The sequence below is a fragment of the Ptiloglossa arizonensis genome, chromosome 5 (assembly GCF_051014685.1).
Source record: "Ptiloglossa arizonensis isolate GNS036 chromosome 5, iyPtiAriz1_principal, whole genome shotgun sequence".
NCBI classification, from domain to species: Eukaryota; Metazoa; Arthropoda; class Insecta; order Hymenoptera; family Colletidae; genus Ptiloglossa; species Ptiloglossa arizonensis.
This window is the reverse complement of record NC_135052.1, coordinates 25,178,513-25,199,653: the sequence shown is the minus strand read 5'-3', so window position 1 is coordinate 25,199,653 and position 21,141 is coordinate 25,178,513. Positions and strand designations below refer to the sequence as shown.

Genomic DNA, 21,141 nt, shown 5'->3' with positions numbered 1-21,141 from the left:
CCTGGAGCACAGTAGTATCACACTATAGAAGTCATGCACGTAACGATTTGTACAATTAGTTGTACGACGAATTGCAACGATAGTTACATCATTTTCTAAGCATGTGTACACGCAAAATTAATTTAATCAAATATTGTATAATTGTGATTTTACAAATTTAATCATTCGTATTAGTATAAATAAATCATTTTTTTTTTATAATTTTCACATAAATAGAACTAATAAATAACAATGGAAAATACATAGTTCAGCTATCTAACTACCAAATATATTTAACAAATATTTAACACGTTTCGAACCAGGTCCATTTACAATATTCATACTATTGCAAAAATCATTACTACTGAACAAAAATGTGTATAGTTTAAGATACACTAAAGAACAAAGCAAAAATATTTATTTTACTAAATTATCATCTCAGTACACTGTTCAACCTGTTCCCTGCCACGTGGGTTACCTGCTTTCACGTAATATTATTCAATGCTGTTAGAATTAATTTTAAACGAAAAATTTTGTTTCGAATAAAGGATACATACCTACGAGTTCTTCGATAAGAGTATAAAAACATTAAAATTTGCTTCTCAATGTTCTAAACAGAGATGCACGACCCCTGTTACAAAATTATTAAATAACCATTGAATTGTTCGAAAAGTCGTTTCATTTTTTGGTAAAAATAAAACAATTTTTTCAGAGTGTATAAACATTTCATTAAATTATACATTCTCCGTTTTGGAAAACGAAATGACTTTTCGAACAATCCAATATATATCGTTGTTGCAATTTACTAATTTTTTGGCAATTTGGTGAAACACCGACTAAAAATTCTTTCGAAGAAATCGTAGGGTGAATCGTAACGTGCACAACCCCCGTTACAAATGCTCGACTCGGTGATCGAGAATACCATGTAGCGGGAAGTCTTCACCATTGGCGTCGGAAGATGTACGATGTGTCGGTACCCGAGCCGGAAACGAAAGTTTCTTAGACGCACCGTACACCTTCTGATTGCGAAACAGCATGTTCGGTGTACGGCACGTATTTACCACGTACTCACCACGGTCACGAACACGAATTGCAGACGGAAAGGAATGCGATGCGCTGGTCTGCTACCACGAGAAGGACTCCAGCCTGGTCATCGGTATAGCGATACCCACCCTGGAGACGAGGCATCGGTACAAGTGCACGCCGCTCGAGCTCTCCCACCTGAATCAGAATTGTAAGTTCCAGCTTTAATTAAACGCGTGGGGCTGCTTCCCTTCGTCTGGAAAGCCCTCGTCGATAGCGTTGTTTAAGGGGTTATTGGTGTCTAGACTGTCATTTTTTTCGGTTCTTTGTACGATTTTTTTTTTTTTATGGTAGCTATGCTATTTTGTAGCGACATACGTTCATTCATCTTGCGAGTACGTGCAGTATTTTTTTCGTGGAGAAATATTAAAAATTATTGGAGTTCTAGCTTCTTGTTTAGTGGCTCAAAAAAGGATGATCCGTTGGTTTGCACGATTCTGACCGATTCGACATGATTTTTGCCTTTTAATAACCAGTGGGTGACAAGAATCCGGGAATCGAGTTGCTTTATCGGTCTCGGTTTTTAAAAAACATGAGTTTTTGTAAAAAACCAAAATTGTCAACAGTAATGAGGTATTACACGAAAAATAAGTTAGAAAGTTCAAAATTGGCCTTCAAAGTTCAAGTATTGATCTTGAAAAATAGAGAAGAGTTTCTCGAATATAGTGGTATATCATTTATTAATTTTTTTTGGTCCTAAATAGTTACAAATTAATGTCAAAGTTTATAAAAGTATCGGTGCGTGTAGTTACTCTGCACTAGTTTTGTATCTTTACGAAAAGTTCTTTAAATAAGACGAAAACTGTAATAGAGAGCGATTGACCGTTCGGACCAGCTACACGGCCGGTCAGTTGCTTATGCAACAAGGAGGGACGAAGGACTGAGAAACGAGGAAGCGAGCAAAAATAAGCTAAAGATTCGATAATTGCTTGGCAGAGCACAGATATTCGTACATGGTGGCCTTAAAACTAACTTAGTTTGAACTTAACCAAAGATCCCGTTAATTATACTTTAATCGATTAGATGTAATTTTTTCAAGAGAATTTTGTATCAACTCAAAATATTACAAGAAGAAAAGCCAGCCTCGGTGCGAATTTACACTATCAATTAGCTAGAGCAAAATTAATAAAATTATTTAGTTTATTTATCGACTAAATTATCATCAATCAAACATTTTTTAAATTAAGAAAATCTTGAAACAAAAATATTCTGTATTTGATAAAAAATATTCTGTATTTCGTTTTCTTTTCTCCCCAATTTAGAGAAACAAATGAAATATTAAAAATTGTAATTCCATCGTTGGATAAAAGTATTTTTCTATACAATATACTTAATTTTACCTAATACTTAATACTTAAATATCAAGTCAATTGGCCAAATAAGTTTTGATATAGATTACAGATTTAAAACTATACAAATTTATTTTTGTTATCACTGTGGGGTTCGATATTTGAAGAGTAGTTTCACCCTGTAAACTTGCAAAAAAAAAACAATACATATCCATTATTGTTGCTCAAAAAATATACCACAAAATTTCATCTAAAATGAAGTCATGGTGCCGACGAACCTTTCTTGTCCAATCGTTGGCTCGTATTTCGCTTCAGCGAGGGTACGGTCGCAAATTGGTAGCGAGAATCAACAAAGAGAGCAACGTGGTCGAGATTACCGCGAAGAAAGGTAGCCGAAAGTTTGCCATGTACAACGCGATCTAGTTTCGCGAAGGCGCGTCTCGCTTCTGCATCCCATGAATATCAACAGCTAGACGTGCAACGTGATAACGGTTACACGGTGAAAAATATTCAGACACTAATTTCCTTCTAATTGGTGGGACAAAATTGGGCCCCGTATAGGTGAGCGTGGGCGAGCGAGCGAGCTCGCACGCGCGCGCACCGCCCGCCCAACGACTGCGATTTTATTAATGCAAATTGCCGTACGTTGCCCGGCCGCGATCCGTTGATGCAAAGTAACCTATACATAAATTTCATTTCGCGTCCCGCCACGCTCTGTCTCTCCTTTTTCTCTGTTTTTGTCCGTAAAATTCCCTCTTCCCTTTCACCCCTTTGGTCCTCGCTAATCGCAACTATATCGTTACGCAGAATTATTCGGTGCATCTGAATTGTCGTGTTCCGCTAGATTGCCCGTCGAGGGCGACATCTGTCGCGAAACCAACGAAGCTTCGAACCCCTACGTAGAGGGACCATCGGAGAATTATTTGTCGATTTTTTAATTCTATTGCTATTCACAAGTGTAGAAAAAAAATTACGTTCTTGAACAATGGTGTGGTCGGTTTGTTCACTTTTTAATTCAGCTACTATTGAGAAGTGTAAAAAAAAATTTATCTTCTTGAAAAATGGTGTGATCGATGTTTGTAACCTAACTTTTTTAAAACTTTATTTAAAACACCTACTCGTGTAGAACTGTCGCAAGATTATAGAATGTTAATAATTGTAATAATTATAGTTAATAATTATAATAATAATGTTAATAATTATAGAATGTTACACGTGAGGCTAGTAATGGAATCAAAAAAATTGAGTCCGGCAGCAGTTATTTATATTAATGAAAATTTTTGATATAATGTTACAAAATTCCTCTAATTTACAATTTAATGCAAAAATATATTATTTGTAATCAGCGGTAGTTTTCGATTTGACGCAATAATGAATCATCCGACGTGAAAATATTAATTCCTCAAATCCTCAAAATTATTATTGTTTACATAGATACTAAATAATTATATATTCTCGCAGTATATATACAATTTTATCTGTCTAGTATTGTTCTTATTGGGGTCAAAAATTGTTGAAAAAAAAAGCCTCTCGAAGTTTCGAAAGCAATTAGTCTCCCCTAGGATAGCTCTCTTCGTCAATGATTGTACAAGAGAATCGGTTGAATAATGAAAGAAAAGATTACAATTCAAAGAGATTGTAATGGTAGCTACGAAAGTCGCGTTTCGCTCAGTTTTTCGCGTGGGATGCGTTTTATTATACATGGTGTGTAGTTGGAATATCACGGGGGTAGTTTGAGAATCACAGCGAGGAAGTTGGTAAATTGAATTAGAAAGTTGGTCGGTTCCTCGGACGTTGAGTGTCTCATTTGTCTACCGAAGACAGCCGCGGTTTTGAATTGGACATGTACCGGGAGGTGGCTCCACTGTCGTGTGGCAACTCTATGTTTTCGTTTCGCGAACTTCTGACGAAGCTCTGAAAACGGAAACTGTTTCGTTAAGGCTGGACCACAATTCCAATTCGTAAAATTTTTAGGTTACATTAGTGCTGTCCGCCGATACGTAATCGACGTTTCGAAACTCGAAAATTCAAAATCTGTAATACCGAGGTGACCGTATTCATTACAAGAAACCGGAAGTCGCCCTTACTGATTGAAATAAACTTTGGCATTGTGATAAATAGCTGTAATAAACATAATTGTAATTTTAACAATAGATGATAAATCAAGTTTGAGAAAAATAGCTATACAAATTATAAAAAATCTTATAGTTAGGATGTTTGTGCAAAAAACCATTCACACCAGTGGTTGTGTGGCGTAGAGGCTAATCTGTACGATTACTAATTTATTCTCCCGGGTTCAAATCGTTATTGTACATATATATTACTTCATTCATAATGATTAAATTTGCAGAAAAAAAAAGATTGGAAAAATTCCCGTAACAAAGAATGCGAATCAGCAGTTTCATTTTTTAATATATTTTGTCAGACTTTATAAAAATATTTAAGACTCATCATTTACGTGACAGATAACTATTTATTCGCCTTGTCTAAAAATCGACCCGTCGTTCGTAAACGTCATTCATATTTATTAACTATCGCTACGAGAAAAAAAGTATATCGAAATCAAAATTTTTTCGGGATTGCGGTCAAATAATTTTTCGGTTCGATAATTCGACATTTATCGCTATTCCATTTAAAGGATCTGACACCGCCATGTTTCGAAAAAGTAGCAAAAAACGCACTCGTGTATAATGGCAATGCTTTGAAAAAATAAACGCGTTTAATCGGTACTGCGACCGACGAGCAATGCGAATCGGTCAAAGAGTTCTTCAAATTATAGCATTTATTTGCCGAGAGCTTGTCGCTGTTTCCACCATTTCCGATTCACTCCTGTTCTGCTAAGGAGAGATGAAACGAAAGCATCAGAGGGACTGACAGCTTTGTCTCGCTCTGTCTTAAGGACGTCAAATGCTCTGTCCTTCAATAATGCTTCGTCTGCCTCACACCGTTTCTTGCTCTCGTTCTCACCCCCGCCTTCGGCGAAAAAAAAGCGGAAAACAACCGCTCCGCGAACACGTCCCCTTTACAGTACATAGCACGCGCCACTCCAGAGCATAAACACTGACTTTGTCTCGTTCTGTCTTTCGGACTCCTGATGCTTCGTCCTTCGCACGCAGTAGCGCTTCGTTCATCTCGTACTCTTTCGTTCCTCGTTCTCCTTCAGTCGCTCTCGTTCCGTCTCGCTCTTAGCAAAAAAGAAGCGATAGTCCGTACGAAATTCGTATCTCCTCTGTGTTTGTCTAAATGACTACGAAGCGTCGCGAGTGTGCTACAGCTTACCACAGTCATAGTCATATTAACCGATTGACTTTCGATCGATGAATTATCGATCGACGAACGACCATAAAGAATAAATAATTGTATTTCAGGGAGCCTGGAGATCGGTCCACATGCAGCTTCCAGCCGAAGGATCGTCGTCGTCCTGAGTCCCGCGTCCCTGGGAAACGTATGGAACGAGACGAGCGTCGGTGCGATTCTGAAGCAGCTGTCGTCGCTCGCGACACGAACGATAGTGATCACCACGAAGGATATACCGGACGTGACGACAATCGCGAAACGTTCGACTCGGGGTTGCGAGGCCGGTGATTTGTCCCTCGACCGTCTGAAGATCTTGCATTGGGACGAGGGCGGTGGCAGCGCCGTCGGCGGCGGATCGAATAACCAAAAATTCTGGTACCAGCTTCGACTGGCAATGCCACCTGTTCGACCGATCGGTAACGAAACCGGCTGCCAGTCGGTTGCCATGATCGTACAAGCGAACGGAAAGTGTGGACAGCAGAAAGCTCGCTCGCGCGAGAGTCTCGAGGTTCTTGTTTAAACTCTCGAAGGAATCGAAGAACGATCGGATTCGTTCACCGTACCTGCGTTTCTTCCTTTCCCGCTTGAACGGAGGTACGAACACGAGAGGATCATCGATCGAGAAAATCGATATCGAAAACCACGACTCGATCAATTCCAAATTCCGGCAACGTGGTGTTTGTTATTCACGCGACGCGTTTAAAAAGTTTCGATGGGAGTCGTTCGCGCAGCGATTTATTCCACCGCCGCGTTCGTGTTCGACTGTATTTTCTAATTAGGATGCGACTCGAAAACGCGGATCTCGTTCGATAATCGAATACGCACGACTCACCGAGAGATTCGAGAATCGAAAGTGGACAGTCGTGGCGGCGCAACGGTCGAGCGTCCTCTTTCGAAGGCTCGTTAGGTTGTTGCGCGAAATTCCTAATCTAATAAGTCGTTTTTTACTGCGAACAGTGTGTGCGTTTGTGGTCTGTTGGTGTTTCTCTGACTTCCAGCGACCGAGATATCGAAGCTTTTTGACAACGTCGAAGCGATGATGCACGGTGCCGATACCGTCGATAAACCGGACAAGGTGTGGTAACCCAACGTCTATTGGGAATGGAACCCGGAGTGTGATTCGAACCGAGTATCGATGTAAGTGTTCGAAACCAGAAACTCTATTTCCGAATTATGTTCGAAGAACACCTCGCTGCGACCCCTTTAAGCTCTTTTTGCGCTTAGTTACCTGCTTTACAATATGGCGCGCGAGTCGAGTGACCGTAACCGACGAACGTTCATCAAATTCTTACGAGTTCGGGAACACCAACCGTCCTTCTTCGATAATGACAGAACAATCCTACTGAATTGTAGAACTCTACGAGGCTACGTGAACAAAAGAGGACGAATCCTCGGTCAAATGTTAGAATTATTCGTAACTCATTGAGAACCTAGCGTTTTCTTTTTTTTTTTTTTTTTAATATTTCGAAATTTTCTTTTAATTTCGTTCGTTTTTAAGACGTTTCATTCGTTCGCGTATTTCGAGCGTAGGGATTTTTTTTTTATCATTTCTGTCGAGTCACGACGAAAGTAACGTTTCATTTGAACATCGACGAACCGCCACCGCGCGACGAAACACTTCTTAATTGATGTCCGTTGTAGCATAATAAATGTATACAAGCTCCAGCGCCGCTTTCTCGTCGAATCGCGTGCACAGACTGCCTCAAAACTTCGATTCGTTGTTAAACGTTTCATATGTCACAACTGTATTACTGTTTTAATATATTGGTACACGTTGTTTTTGTAAAATAAAAATTCAACTGAACTTTGACGCTCCTCGGTGTTCCTGTCCGAGGAAAGAGCTCCCCGATGAAAATAACTTTTGATAAAATCGATAACTGTGCTCGCAATTTCGTGGAAATGGTCGATAACGGTGAAATAGATTTTATCCGTGACGGATTCGATTTTTGAGGCGAATTGCGACTCTGCCGGTAATAGTCGAAACAGACTGTTATCATCTGGTATATACTTTTTATCGCGGATAGGTTGTAATACGCGTGCGTGATTTTGCTTCTGCGCACACACACAATCCTTCTTCTTTACTCGCCAAGCACGTGACGTCTCCCGACTGTGCAGAATTTGAGGAAAGAGGAAACGGCGAGACGCAGTCTTCCTTCTCGCGAGAGCACAAACTTTTCATTTGAGTTCTGTTTACCAGATAAAGTTTCTTACGCGATTTTTATCCATTCTGTACGCCGTGTTTGGTTCGTTTAAAAGGAAATGATCCCTCGTTCAAGGATAAGGCGAAAATGTATGCACTTGTCCTTCGGTTCCGGTACGAAAAAAAAGAAAAAAAGCACAAAAAAACAGTTTCAAAACTTCATTGGGTGCGCACGTGTTTCTCAGTTCCTAGAATCACCGTATATAGCGCTCGCGCACTATGCACTGCTGTAATAGAGTTAGGGAAATGTTGCTTTTGGTTCCAGGAGAGCAAACCCGTCCGACAAAGAAAAAGGAAAGCGAATCTCATTGTTCGCGTTACGTAATCGCTCGTTGCGTAAGCTTCTTTTCTCTGTTTGTATATATTGCATACATATCGGTGCTCTCTTATTTATTTAGCTAGCCATACTTTATTTATAACCGTTTAAATTTATCGGTTTTTCAAATGGGTTTCGAGAACTCGCAAACAAGACGCGTCTACGTTTCCGGACACACTTTTCTAAGGGGATTTTACGCGCGAATTCTCGTGAATCAATGTGCGCAACAAAGTTAACGAATACTAAGAAGTATTTTATACTGTTGTATATACATGTTCAAGGGAAAAAGGATACACACACGCGCGCGCGCGCGCGCATATATATATATATATACACATAATAGTATAAAATGTGTCTGTGTATAGTCGACAGTTTTATACTGTTCTTTGAGGATTATCATCGCATTGAACGACTGTGGAATACTTAGAAAATTGTATCTGCGAGCGTAACGAAAACGATAATCCTGTAACTTTAATCTTAGAATAATTATTACCTATAATTATACAGGTTGATCTGTTTGAATCTACGAACAAATTCATCGCGGATGATAAACAATTTAAAAAATTACATTTATGGCGTTTCCATCTATTAATACGTATCTGTTCTCTTAAAAAATCTTTTATCACGCTTATCTTCATTTTTTTTCTTTAAATTTGACGTTATCGAATGAATCCGTTTGTAGGTTAGAACGGAGCATCCTTGAATCACGTTCCCACGTAAATAAAGCGCGCATGCGCAGGATATGCGTGGGTGTGTGAATTTATACGTATTATATTGTAATTGTTAATCGAGTAATTGTACTTTAGACGTCACAGACAGATTCGCGAGGTGAGCTTAATTTTAATGTCGCATAGTAATCTCTTTACTGTCAGTATTACAATACACTAGTGTACTTGACTCGCGAGGACACGCTTGGACGATTCCGCGTCGCGGGCGATCGTTGCGAGCCGAGTAAGCAGAGTATAGACATAGACGTTACACTCGTTTATTCGTTTAGCGATAGAACCAGTAACACGAGGCAAACGCCGTTATTTCGAACGCGTGTCAGAAGAGTGTAAATCGTATTTTTCTTTTACACATTGTAATCACGAAAGCATGACCGCGCTCTTGGAATTTCCTAAGGTGACGGATCAGAAGAAACTTGTATACACACCGTTTGCTTTCCTTTTCCGGTGTATAATGTGTACGTGTAGGTACCGAAATCGAGTTTCCACACGCTGCAGAACGGGCTTGTGGCGCCCCTCTGGATCACGCGTGGAAACGCGATTTAACACGGTTCTATGAATTGAAAAGCAAAGGTCCATTTCACTTCGCGCCGACACAGGAGGAAGGAGGTTGTTGTTCGTGAAATCCGATAATAAACAAGAATATTTATATTTCCAGAAATCGTTGGAACGGTACTTTTTATCATACTTACTGTAGAAAATAAATTACAACTTCGCAAACATGGTGGAATCACTGCCGATATTCATTGTTACGTAAATGCGCGTTCGTTGTACGATCAGTGTTTATTCGAGAGATCCGAGAAGTAATTTCGGGAAAACCGTTTATGAAAGAAACGAAAGGCACACTGTATTATTAACATAAATAATGCTCTAGATCTATATTTTTCATTTATAACAATAAAATTACATAGGCACTTGTACGTAAGGTAATTGTTTTTCACCTAAAAGTACAATATACGCTTACTTGTACGACGACAAGAAAACAGTATACGGAACAATACATACGAAACGAACCTCTAAAAGTTTGTACAAGAAGAATTTCGCTCTTCGAAACGGTACAAATTGGCCAAGTGAGTTTATTTGCATTGGTAACGCGGCTCTCGTTCATTTAAGCGTATTTTACACGTAGAACATTGCGACGCGGGCAGAGAATCGAGAAAAACTTCGACTCGCGGATTCTTTCAATAATTATGTACATAATTGAAGTACATCTTCGGTGTTTTAATAAAAACTGTTTCATTATAGTACACGCATCGGTCAAAATAATGTTCTATCTTAGAAAGTAAAGACTCCTGTCCTTTTGACGTATGTCTTTTTTGTACTTACAGCACCAAAATAAGGGCAAAAAAATGAATATCCTGCATATACACATAACCCTTAAAAAATTACAAAATAGCAAGTGTGTTATGAAAATCAGTTTTTCCGTAACTGCGTACCATATACAAAAATAGTATATAATACGATTAAGTACAATAAGTCTTGTAGTAGCTTTTTATGGCTACGGCTTTCGAAGTAAAAAGACATTTGTTTACAAAAGGCAGCTGTTGACAAAAATCTATGTAATAATACTGAGTCGAGGAACGTGATATTCGATCTCGAAGGAATTCCGAAAATGATACATCACGATTAATTAAGAATTCTGGCAATCGTTCAAAGCATTTTGGCCGACATACTTTGATCGCTAAATAATCCGTAGATCCTTATACAAAAAGACTATTCGAAAAAAAAAAACTAAAAATTATAGTCTATAATAATAGGACTCGATGCAAAGAGTTCGACCCTGAAATAAGTGAATCGGTTGTGCAGTTATCAAAGAGCAGTCGACGTACGATTTTGGTAGCTCTCGCGAGCAACTTCTTTCAGGGATTTCGCCATCGCTGATCCAGTTTCGTTTACCATGTTCTTCAAAAATCCACTAGTTTTTTGTAGCAGCAGATAAGGAGCATCGAATTCCTACAGAGTATCAAATATTATAATTATAATAATGATAATAATAATAATAATAATAATAATAATCATTGTACCAAGATAATATACGAGTAGATCAAAAATGAAAATAATTCCGTATTGAGTGAAGAAAGAAAAACAAAAATGAAAATAAAAAAGTTATTTTGTAAAAGTAAAATCGGTACACGTGAGGTACAACTATATGTCGAGCTGACCTAACCTTAACAAGAATATAGTAACATTAATGACGTTGATAAGAAATAAAAATACAAACTAAAATTTGAATTTCTTTCATCGAATTAAATTTACTCATGGCTCTTAAACCGAGAAGAAAGCTTACCACGTCGCTGCCAGCGTCCATTACCAAAATACGATCGCTATCCATGACCGTGTTGAGTCGATGCGCAATGGTCAATACAGTGCATTTAGCGAACTTCTTCCGTATAGTCAGTTGAATCAATTCGTCGGTTCTCAGATCGACGTTCGCTGTGGCCTCGTCGAGAATGAGAATAGGATTGTTCCTGACAATCGCGCGTGCCAGACACACGAGTTGTCGTTGCCCCACGCTCAGGTTGGAACCACCCTCTTTGATCTGGGCATCCAGGCCTATCTCCTTTAATTCAACTTCCTCTAGCGCTTGCCAGAGCACATCGTCGTTGTACTTGTCGAATGGGTCCAAATTCGCTCTCAACGAACCAGAGAACAAAAATGGTTCTTGAGGAATTATACTAATCTTCGAACGTAGATCGTGAAGACCAATCTCGGTGATGTCGACGCCGTCAATGTCGATGGTGCCCTCGAGATCCGCCAAGCGGAAGAGAGCTGAGATCAAGGACGACTTTCCAGCGCCTGTTCTTCCGACAATCCCTATCTTCTCTTGCGGATAAATGACAAAGTTCAAGTTCTTCAACACAGGGGACTCTGCCGGGTCGTATCTCATCGCCACTTTTTTGAATTCGATCTTACCCTCCTCGGGCCAAGTGTCCCTGGGCTTTTTATCCGGCGAGCTTTCAAGCGCTGGCTCGCTGGCCACTTTGCTAAAAACAAACATACACATGTTCATCCATACATAGTTTTACGTACAGCTATATCTACAGAGTAATCCTCTCGTCAGTATCGCCACTTAAACACTCCAGAGATAATCACGTGTAAGTCTCGTTTTTAGTTTACAGACATTACAAGTACAGCAATCTCCGCTGCAATAATCGCACCCATCATCGAGTTGTTTAGATGGTATGTTTTTAAGTCCACTGACGAGAGGATCACACCCTGCCTAGATACCTTGGCCAGCATACCTGTATTCCAACACGCGTTCGACGGAAGTCATTTGATTCTCCAACTCGGTGCTTTGTCTCATACCCCATTGGAACATCCCTGTCAATCCTATGCTCTGCGTTATGGCCAAGCCAACGTTACCGCCGTACTGTGCCTCACTGTTATCGCTAAGTATTAGGAAACTAAATGTGACGAAGATGATGTAAATGACGCAGAAAAAGTCGAGCCAAAATCCAAACGCCCTCGAGGATCCGATGAATATGAACCAAGCCGACGAGTGTAGGTCTTGATGTTGATCGAACTCCTTGGTGAGGATCTCCTCCGCTTGGAAGGCACGTATGGTTGTCAGTCCTTGTAGAGTGGCGTTGAGGTGGCCAAACACCGGTGATCGAGCTGGAGATTATTTACCGTTACAATTGATCGTTCAACAATGATAATAATACTTTGATTATATCGGAACAGCGTTACAAAATTCCGTTTTCACATGAATATCAGAAACGATTAAATCTTGGAATGCAGGAAAGAGATAGGAGATAATTGAATTTGAAGTACTCACTAATTCCTTCCAGACGTTTCACGCTGCGACTGGTCGCTAGATAGAACATGCGAATGTAGTAAAAGAGTATTCCAATGATCACTGTGGGTATCAGTAACCATGGATTGGCTATTGCAACCACTACTACGATTCCGGTGAGGGACAGACCGATTTGTAAGCAATCGATCAGCGCTGTTGGTAACAGCTCGTCAATGGCGCCCATATCTTTCGAGAATCTATTGAGTACACGTCCCGACGTATTTGTGTTAAAGAAACGCATCGTCGCGCGACTAATGCTTCGAAACATACGATCGTGAAGTCGAATAGACGCTTTCATGCATGTCATGAAGAATGTGAACGAACGCGTTAGAGTAATGATTACCGTAAGTGCCGTCAAACCACTGTACAAATATATACAAAACTGACGGGTTATTATCGGGTTTTCCCAACTTATCTCAAGACTACCATCCTGGTTTTCTTTAACCTATAAATAAAATCGTATTCGTTCGTTTCAAATTAATTCGTGCCAAGAGGAAACATTTAATAATACAGATATACCTACGTATTTCTCTTCCATATTGACCCACTGAGAGATGAAGAAATCCCCGCCGCTGGCTGACATTTGTGCCAATACGAAAAATAAAAAGACTATGATTATGACACACCAATTTCCACCAGCTCGTAAATATCCTGAGTACACTTCGCCAGCAACACTGCCTCTTGAACGCGATTCGGCCACCTGTAATTGTACTTCATAAAACATTGCAATTCGAAAAATGTTAAAAATTTAATATACGACTTCGTGAACATTTACCTCGATCGGATCCATCTTGTCCGTGATAGTGCTCTGGTATGAATTCAATGACGAGATACTGGCATTACGGGAATTGCTTCTACTAGGAGGAGCAGACGCTGATCGTTCACCCTCCTCTGCGTGTGCTTCATTCTCTAACAGCCTACCGAAATCTACCCCCATGGTGGCTAATTCGTCGTAAGTGCTGCAATGAGGAAGAATGTTATTACGTAAGTATTAATAATTATTGAATAAAAATAATGATTAATTAGAAGGTGATCAAAGCGTAAATGACACTCACCCCTCCGCTTGTATCGCCCCATCTTTCATAACAAATATCCTATCAACGTTTCGCAAGTATTGCAACTGATGCGTAACAAGAATCCTGGTTTTTCCCCTTAAGTAGTTGTCAATACATTCTTCGAACATATGCTTGCCAACGTGAGCGTCTACAGCGCTCAAAGGATCATCCAATAAGTACAGGTCAGCTTCTGCGTACACCGCTCTGGCTAAATTAATCCTGCACGTACAAATCGATTAATTAATCGTACGCACGCATTGTATACATTTCTCATAAATGACAGGCTCGAATTAATATTATAATTACCGACCTAGCGCGTTGCCCGCCCGACAAACTAATCCCTCTTTCGCCCACGATTGTTTTATCGCCGTACGGTAACAGACTAAAGTCCCTTTTTAATTGGCAAACCTTGACTACGCGATCGTATCGAAATTGATCCATTTTCTTGCCAAACAAAATATTTTGCCTGACAGATCCAGCGAACAACCACGGTTCTTGACTAGCATATGTCAACTTGCCATTTATCTGAAGAATAAAGGAGATAATTATAAAAGCTATTGTAATTTTATAGGTAATATTACATTATGCAGTAATATCACAAAATAAATTGCAAACCTCTACAGAACCCGTGTGCACAGGTAATTCCTTCAATATCACATTGAGCAAGCTACTTTTACCGGAACCAACTTGTCCAACCACAGCGATCAGCTCGCCCACTTTTGCTTTGATATTAATATTCTTCAATGTGTCTTCTGATTTGTGCGAAAGCCACTTGGCACTAACATTCTTTAGACTTATAAGGCTGTCATCTTGGTAATTATTCGAATAAATTTGATCGGTTTTAGTGTCATTCTCTTCTTTGGTTAGATTGTTAATATCATTATTTATCTTCACCTGCTCCGTTACTCCTTCATTTTTGTTTTGTTTCTTTTCTTTTGTAGGTTCAATTTCGTCGTTCAGCATAAATTTTTGCAAGCGTTTCACAGAAACGAGCGCTTCTGCTATCTGTGTTATACCTGAAATATCGACGATGTTATCAAATCATCGGTTACTTTTAATCTGTGCTCGTTTATTCGATTATACTTACCTTGTGGAAAGTAAACAGTCATAGTCTGACGTAAAATATTATAGTAGGCCGTCAACATAAATACTTTCTGGGCAGTTATATTACGGCCGTATAAAACATAAGCTAATATGGTAATGAAAAGTGACATTCTCGTACTAAATATAATGAAAGACATGGTAACACCTCTAATTAAAGAAGTGGCTCGTATTACGCTGATTTCTCTCCTGGAATAATACAAAAAAAAGAAAAATTTACATATAATTTCAGAGATTTTAGTCGCGTAAAATATTACCTTCTTGCTTTCTCGACTAGAGCACTGAATGGCTTTTCCCAAGTATACATCTTAATTGCCTGAATACCACTAATAATTTCGTTCGTCAGTCGAACTCTTTCATCTGTTCTATAGGCAGTTTTCAGTCGTAATATCGAAGATTTTTTGCCTAAATATCCTATATAGTTTGAAAATACAGTGTAATACTAAATACAACAAATATGTCGTAAGTATAAAGTTATTAATTTTCTTTACCTTGCAAAGGAATGAACATTAGAAGTGTTGCGACTCCGATAATAGCGGACACTTCAACTTCTCTGTACATAAAGTACATAATAATAATAGTTTCAAGCGGTCCAATCCATAAATAATGTAAAAATATAATTGCTACATCAAATCTATTGACGTCATTAGACAACAGATTAACCGCTTGCCCTACTGTTGATTCATTTAAAGCTGTTCTCGAAAGTTTCAATGCTTTTCTATATATTAACGAACAACAAGCCACACGCATTTTCATTCCCATATGAAGGATGGCCATCATATATGGATGGGTAACAAATATTAATATCCCTGAACATAATATCACACCAGTTGCATATAAATAAGCTTCTGTTTTCGTTATTGTTTCTACTTCTTTCTTTCTAAAGTAGTCCAATAGCTGACCGAGAAATATTGGTTGCAATACCCTGTACACAAAATAATAGAGAATGAGTAATGACATTTAATTACAAGCTTGAAAAACAGCATACCAAAACTATACTATTACTATTGTTGCAACAGTATGTTGCAGAGTAATTACTAAATACTCTTGCAATATTGAAAGAGGTAAGAAATTTACACACAAATCTTGTTAGATTTATCAAACATTGAAATTAGAAAAAATCAAACTTCTAAGAAATAAGTGCATAAAAGGATTAGTAGGTACACAGGATATAAGGGATTTAGGAACTTAACAATCTTGTCGCATCTTCATTTTCATGAACTTGCGAAGTAGAAGAATTGTATAATCTGGACGATTTCACTGTAGAGTGTCTAAGTTTCGTCTGATTGTAGTAACGGATTAGAAGACCAAGAAAGATGGGTTGTGATAATCTAAATAGGTAATAGAAAGATTTTCAAAATCTGTACTTGCTTCATAGGACATTTTATAATAATAATAATTTATGCAATTAAACGAGCTATCATATTTTTATTACATACCTGAGCACAATTTCCATAACTGCTAAAATTAATCCATATACCAATAATCGGGGACCAAAACATTTAATAAGGACTTTTGTTAAACTAGGCTCCTTCACTTTTCTTCTTAAATTGTATTCTCGGTTATTATTTTCTTTTTTATCGACTAGCAACTTGCGCTTTTCATATGCTTCGCATTCTTGTTCCCATTCCTTTTGAATTTTTGCACCTAAAATACTGCTTGTATGTTCCTTAAGAGGTCTGCATAAATCATTTATTTCTAACTCTTTTTGATAACCCACCCAAAAAGTACGTAAAATCCATCTATAAAAAAGTAAATCTTTATTACTGTAATAAATTGTATTTTAATCAAATATATTTCTAATACTAGAAAAAGAATAATACTATGAAAATAATTTCATCTTTCAATATTTAGATTAATGATTTCTCCAAACATTTCAAGATAGAAAAATTATCTTTGTTTTTTTTTTCATTTTATATCAATGTTAATTGATTAAAGATAACAGTCTACTTCCTTTAGCAATTTCTATGTAAGAATACTAATAGATAACGTATTGAAACAATAAACATATCGAAAAGTCTCTCTATTTGTACGGTAAGGGAATTCAAGATAGTTCCTACTCTATTTACAAAAGACTTATTTGTATCTGATATGGAGACACTTTTAGAGCACGGCTCATTTATCACCTTGATTTCACATTTCTATAACAGACAATGACAAGGAAAAAAAGCAACGAATCATGTATTTTCTTTAAAACTTACGAAAATGTTAAAGCACTAAGAGGATTTGCTCCTTCTCGTGGATTCTTTACTCTCTCCGCTTTTACTTTCCCATCCATGATAGTTTTGCATTTATTTATTTATTTTTCCTGTAAAATTTGTATGTACAGGTAGCATAAAACATTGTACATACAATGTAAACAAAATTATATTACTTTAAATATAATCAGTCAGTACTTAAACTGTTATAACCTAAATGAATCATATTAAAAACAGGAGTATCAATCACTCTAACAAATTAAGATAAGCAATGTACCTTATTCTTTCTTAGCCTGATAATAATATCGATCATGTAATTTTTCGTGAAATACACTATCTTTGAACATGTTATAAGAGAAATTATAATATCACTCTGCTAATATTTGTATACATTTTCATTGAGAAACTACAAATGCAATAATATGTAAAAAAGAACCAATTATAATGATGTGATAAGGAGGAAGGTCAAAGTGACACTTGTAAAAATATGTTTATATGTATTGAGATTAATATACCGAAACTTTTATAGCAAACTCCTTTATGACTTTATAAACTGTTAATGACAATAAAATTTAATAAAATACATAAAATAAATAGGTGATTATTAATTTGGTTAAGCACTACACTTAAAGTGATAATATATACGATGATACTTTAAATAAGAAAATATAAAATATATTCTGTAAATAATAATTTTAACTTTGCACCAATTTCAATTTCTAAACATAAATGAAAAAGTAATAAAATTATATACAGAATACTTTGAAGTCTCTTAAACATACATTTAACATTGTATAAAAGACAGGATTATGCAATACTACACAATAGTTATAACATATGATTTAATAAATAAAATATCCACTTATCAAAATGTGTTACAATAATAAAATTTGGTAAATAATGCATTTATATCCATTAAACACATAAAACAAACTTTCACAGAAGCATTTATTTATTTATTTATCTAAATCATGTATCCTGACAAACTTTACTCATTACTTAATTGCCTAAAGAGTTGACACAAATGATACATAGTTACAGTAAGTCTTGTGGTAACACATGAGTCATAAATTTAAAGGCGCTATAAATTCTTTGTTACCAGATTCCACATTGTGCTAATTACTTAATACCAAACATTTCTGATTTCTTATAATTTTTGCTTTTCAGACTTGTTCAGAAAATAAATTCATTTTCTATGTAATACCAGAAAAAACATAATACTGTGCGTAACAATTTCTTGCTTCGTTTTTCAAACACAAACATTTTTATGCTTCTTCTCAAAACATATATTCACTTGGTTCAAACTGAACTAACAAACTGTTTCTTTACAATAACATTGTCTTTGAACTACAAACGCCTTTCTCGTAAAAACATAACAATTTTTATAAGTTTAATCGAAGCAGGTTTTGCAATTAAGAGCTCTGTCAAATCACAAAAACTACATTATCATGTTCCTCTGCAATTATACAAGGTGTCTCAAAATATATCGTGCAAGCCGAAATGAGTCCTCGAGAAGAAATGAATCGGAAATACGGAATAAAGTTTGTTCGTAAGAGCCATCATTTTTGCGAAAATCGATTTTGAAAATACTCGGAATGCGGAATCTATTCGATTCAATTTTGACTGAATGAATTTCAGTATTGGCAGTTACATGAAAGGAGTAATTCATGTAACAAAATGTATATCAAAACATATATATTCTTAAAAAACATATTGAGAACCTTTTATGATTCATAGAATAAAAAGTGTTGAAACATTTGTAGTTACAAACTCAATTACGTTAAGCCACACTCGTGTCGCGTCGCGTCAAGCGAACAATGTAGACAAGATACATTCGAATGAACAAAGAATCGCTTTTGGGGATAATGCGTACCGAGTACATCATTAGCGCGATAAACGAAAAAGTACATTCTCATCAGCTGCACTAACTCAAACATTGTATACTTCATGCGTAAACACATTAAGAGATTCGCATAGGATCTCGTGTAGATAAACGCGGGCCTCGCATATTTTCAAACTTGATTCTCAGAAACGCACATTCGTTTTCACTTATATATTCGATTTATTTTTGTGACTGTAATTATCTATTATCGGATAACAATTACATAGAAACTTATTATTGTAAAGTGCTCTCAAGCAATTGTTAGTTGCCTTACTAGTTACCTACTAGTTAGCCTAGTTAGTTATCTTACCTTGTTCAATCGTGTAAAAATTTACAACCATTAATAGGTTTCAATGAAATCAATTTAGATACCTAATATATAAGGGAACTAATATACACACAATTATTTCACGAAATGCAATTTTGAATTACACGTTTCATCTTTGCGTTTACAGCATGCACATTCGTGAATCCGATGGGAGAAATATTTCGTGTTAAGAAAGAAAATTGTAAATTGCGCGCAACTTACATAATGACAGAGCACGATTAAAAATTTCTAAGCTTCAAACGATCGACCAAACAATATTTCTGTAACCGCCAATAATGATTCATTTAGTGTTAATTGAATCGCATTCGACACTTGATCAATCGCGATATTTCCACGTTGTCTCTTGCCTGAAGTCGATAGCTTCGATCAATCGATGGTGCGTTGAAAATGATACAATAATCGAAGGAAAGCACAAAGAAATGTGTCGTATCACTTACGATTGGAGAGAATAGTCCTGTCTAGTTTTCAGCACGTGAATGTCCCATTACTTTTCAATTGTTCAACAATTTATGAGACAACAACCGACATCCACTTAAGTAGAAGGCCGTTTCTCAACTAATGCTCAACTGGCCGACGCTCGCATGTGTCATTGGTTAACCTTATACCAACACGTGATCAGGACAGACTGTGGTGGGTATACTTTTGGTGATTCTCCGAGCTTCTAGCGTTCTAGCTGCGTTTTCCCTATCATCGTTCTGTTTCTTTCCACACCAGCGATCGATACGGCATCTTACGAGACGGAGACGAAAATATAATTTTCTTATCATTTAGTATATCTAAGGTAACATATGATTAAAGAGCATTGTCATTGCGATAACGGACATGGTAAATAGGTGGATTTCTTGTAATCAGGAACATGACATCATTAATTGATAATATAAAAATGGTTTCGATTTCAACAATTTCGATCGAAATAGATCCTGTAACGACACCTATGAACGAATACACAAACTTGCTAGATTTTCTTACTTCCTTAGCACTGAAATCCAACGTTATCGATTTAAAGTGAAATAAAATTTTTTGTAAAAATTCAAATTAAAGACAATGAGAACGTATACATATATGCACATATATATGCACTTATGCTGGTCGTAAAAGAATTTGGAAAAAATCTCTCCCGCAAATATATTATAGAAATTTTTTTTCAATAGAAGTATAAATAAGTAAAGAGTAGATTCTGTATTTATTGATAGGATAGAACATCCATTATTTGAAACAATAGGGAGATACAATATTTTCGTCAAATGGATTTTTGAACAATTATATCCAAAAAAATAAAGCAAATCATTTTTTGGTTATATCAAATTTTGACACGAAATAAAAGAAATTGTATGCAGAATGAAAGGTCTTCCTTGAATAGGCTTCATTCTGAAACAACTACGAAATATCCTAACAAACTATTTTAATAAACCAGGAATACGCAGATATGTGTAATCAGGCCCGGATGTCATTAAAGCTGCGATATTCCCCGAGGAAGAACACTAACTCTGCAGAATACAGATGCTTGTTTCTCTTAGTACCCACAGAACTACATCTTCAACTACTGCTAAAGCTATTACTAGATATAACTACTAAAACTATTGTTATTACTACTAATTATTAACATTATTATTATTATATATACCAATACTCATGTTTACCTTTTTCGGACTCAAACTTTTGTTTATAAAATAATGTTTTAATAAAAATGAAGTTTTATTTATTTTCCCCTCATTTTTCTCTTCCCTTGCACAGATTTTTAAAGTTGTGACATTTTTTCTAACATGTTCTAAAAATTAAAATATTTGGAATTTTGACAAAATATTTCGACCGATTTAAAACTTTCTATCAAGTTAAAATGATAACGAAAGAAGTAGTACAATTTCGATTTTACGTTTCCTTAATTAATGAAT

The 21,141-nt window shown here is 36.7% G+C and overlaps 2 protein-coding genes across 4 annotated transcripts in view; one reads left to right on the top strand and one right to left on the bottom strand.

The window, feature by feature from the left end:
• The window catches only part of LOC143146885 (interleukin-1 receptor accessory protein-like 1-B), a 301,118-nt gene extending 291,309 nt beyond the window's left edge, over window positions 1-9,809 (top strand). The window contains exons 6-8 of one of the 2 annotated variants that reach the window (XR_012992109.1): window positions 1,076-1,213; window positions 5,720-6,785; window positions 8,114-9,809. Coding sequence is in view for 1 of the 2 variants with exons in the window: in XM_076311609.1 (XP_076167724.1) it covers window positions 1,076-1,213; window positions 5,720-6,168 (587 nt within the window). In the remaining variant the exon portion in view is untranslated. Of the gene's footprint in view, window positions 1-1,075; window positions 1,214-5,719 lie in introns of both variants that reach the window. The other variant, XM_076311609.1, reaches the window with a different exon arrangement.
• Window positions 9,753-19,873, bottom strand: LOC143146884 (putative multidrug resistance-associated protein lethal(2)03659). Of its 2 annotated transcripts, XM_076311607.1 has the most exons (16): window positions 19,687-19,873; window positions 17,043-17,149; window positions 16,281-16,583; window positions 16,035-16,172; window positions 15,333-15,766; window positions 15,099-15,255; window positions 14,828-15,030; window positions 14,356-14,756; window positions 14,051-14,265; window positions 13,741-13,959; window positions 13,461-13,644; window positions 13,209-13,385; window positions 12,668-13,130; window positions 12,132-12,504; window positions 11,177-11,873; window positions 9,753-10,842 (listed from the first exon to the last, which is right to left on the bottom strand). In XM_076311607.1, the coding sequence occupies exons 2-16, from the start codon at window positions 17,117-17,119 to the stop codon at window positions 10,699-10,701; spliced, it is 4,185 nt and encodes a 1,394-aa protein (XP_076167722.1). In that variant the 5' UTR covers window positions 17,120-17,149; window positions 19,687-19,873; the 3' UTR covers window positions 9,753-10,698. The 2 variants fall into 2 exon arrangements, with proteins under 2 accessions (XP_076167722.1, XP_076167723.1); XM_076311608.1 differs by lacking the exon at window positions 16,035-16,172 and having other exon boundaries at window positions 19,687-19,872.
• Window positions 19,874-21,141: the final 1,268 nt, after the last annotated feature.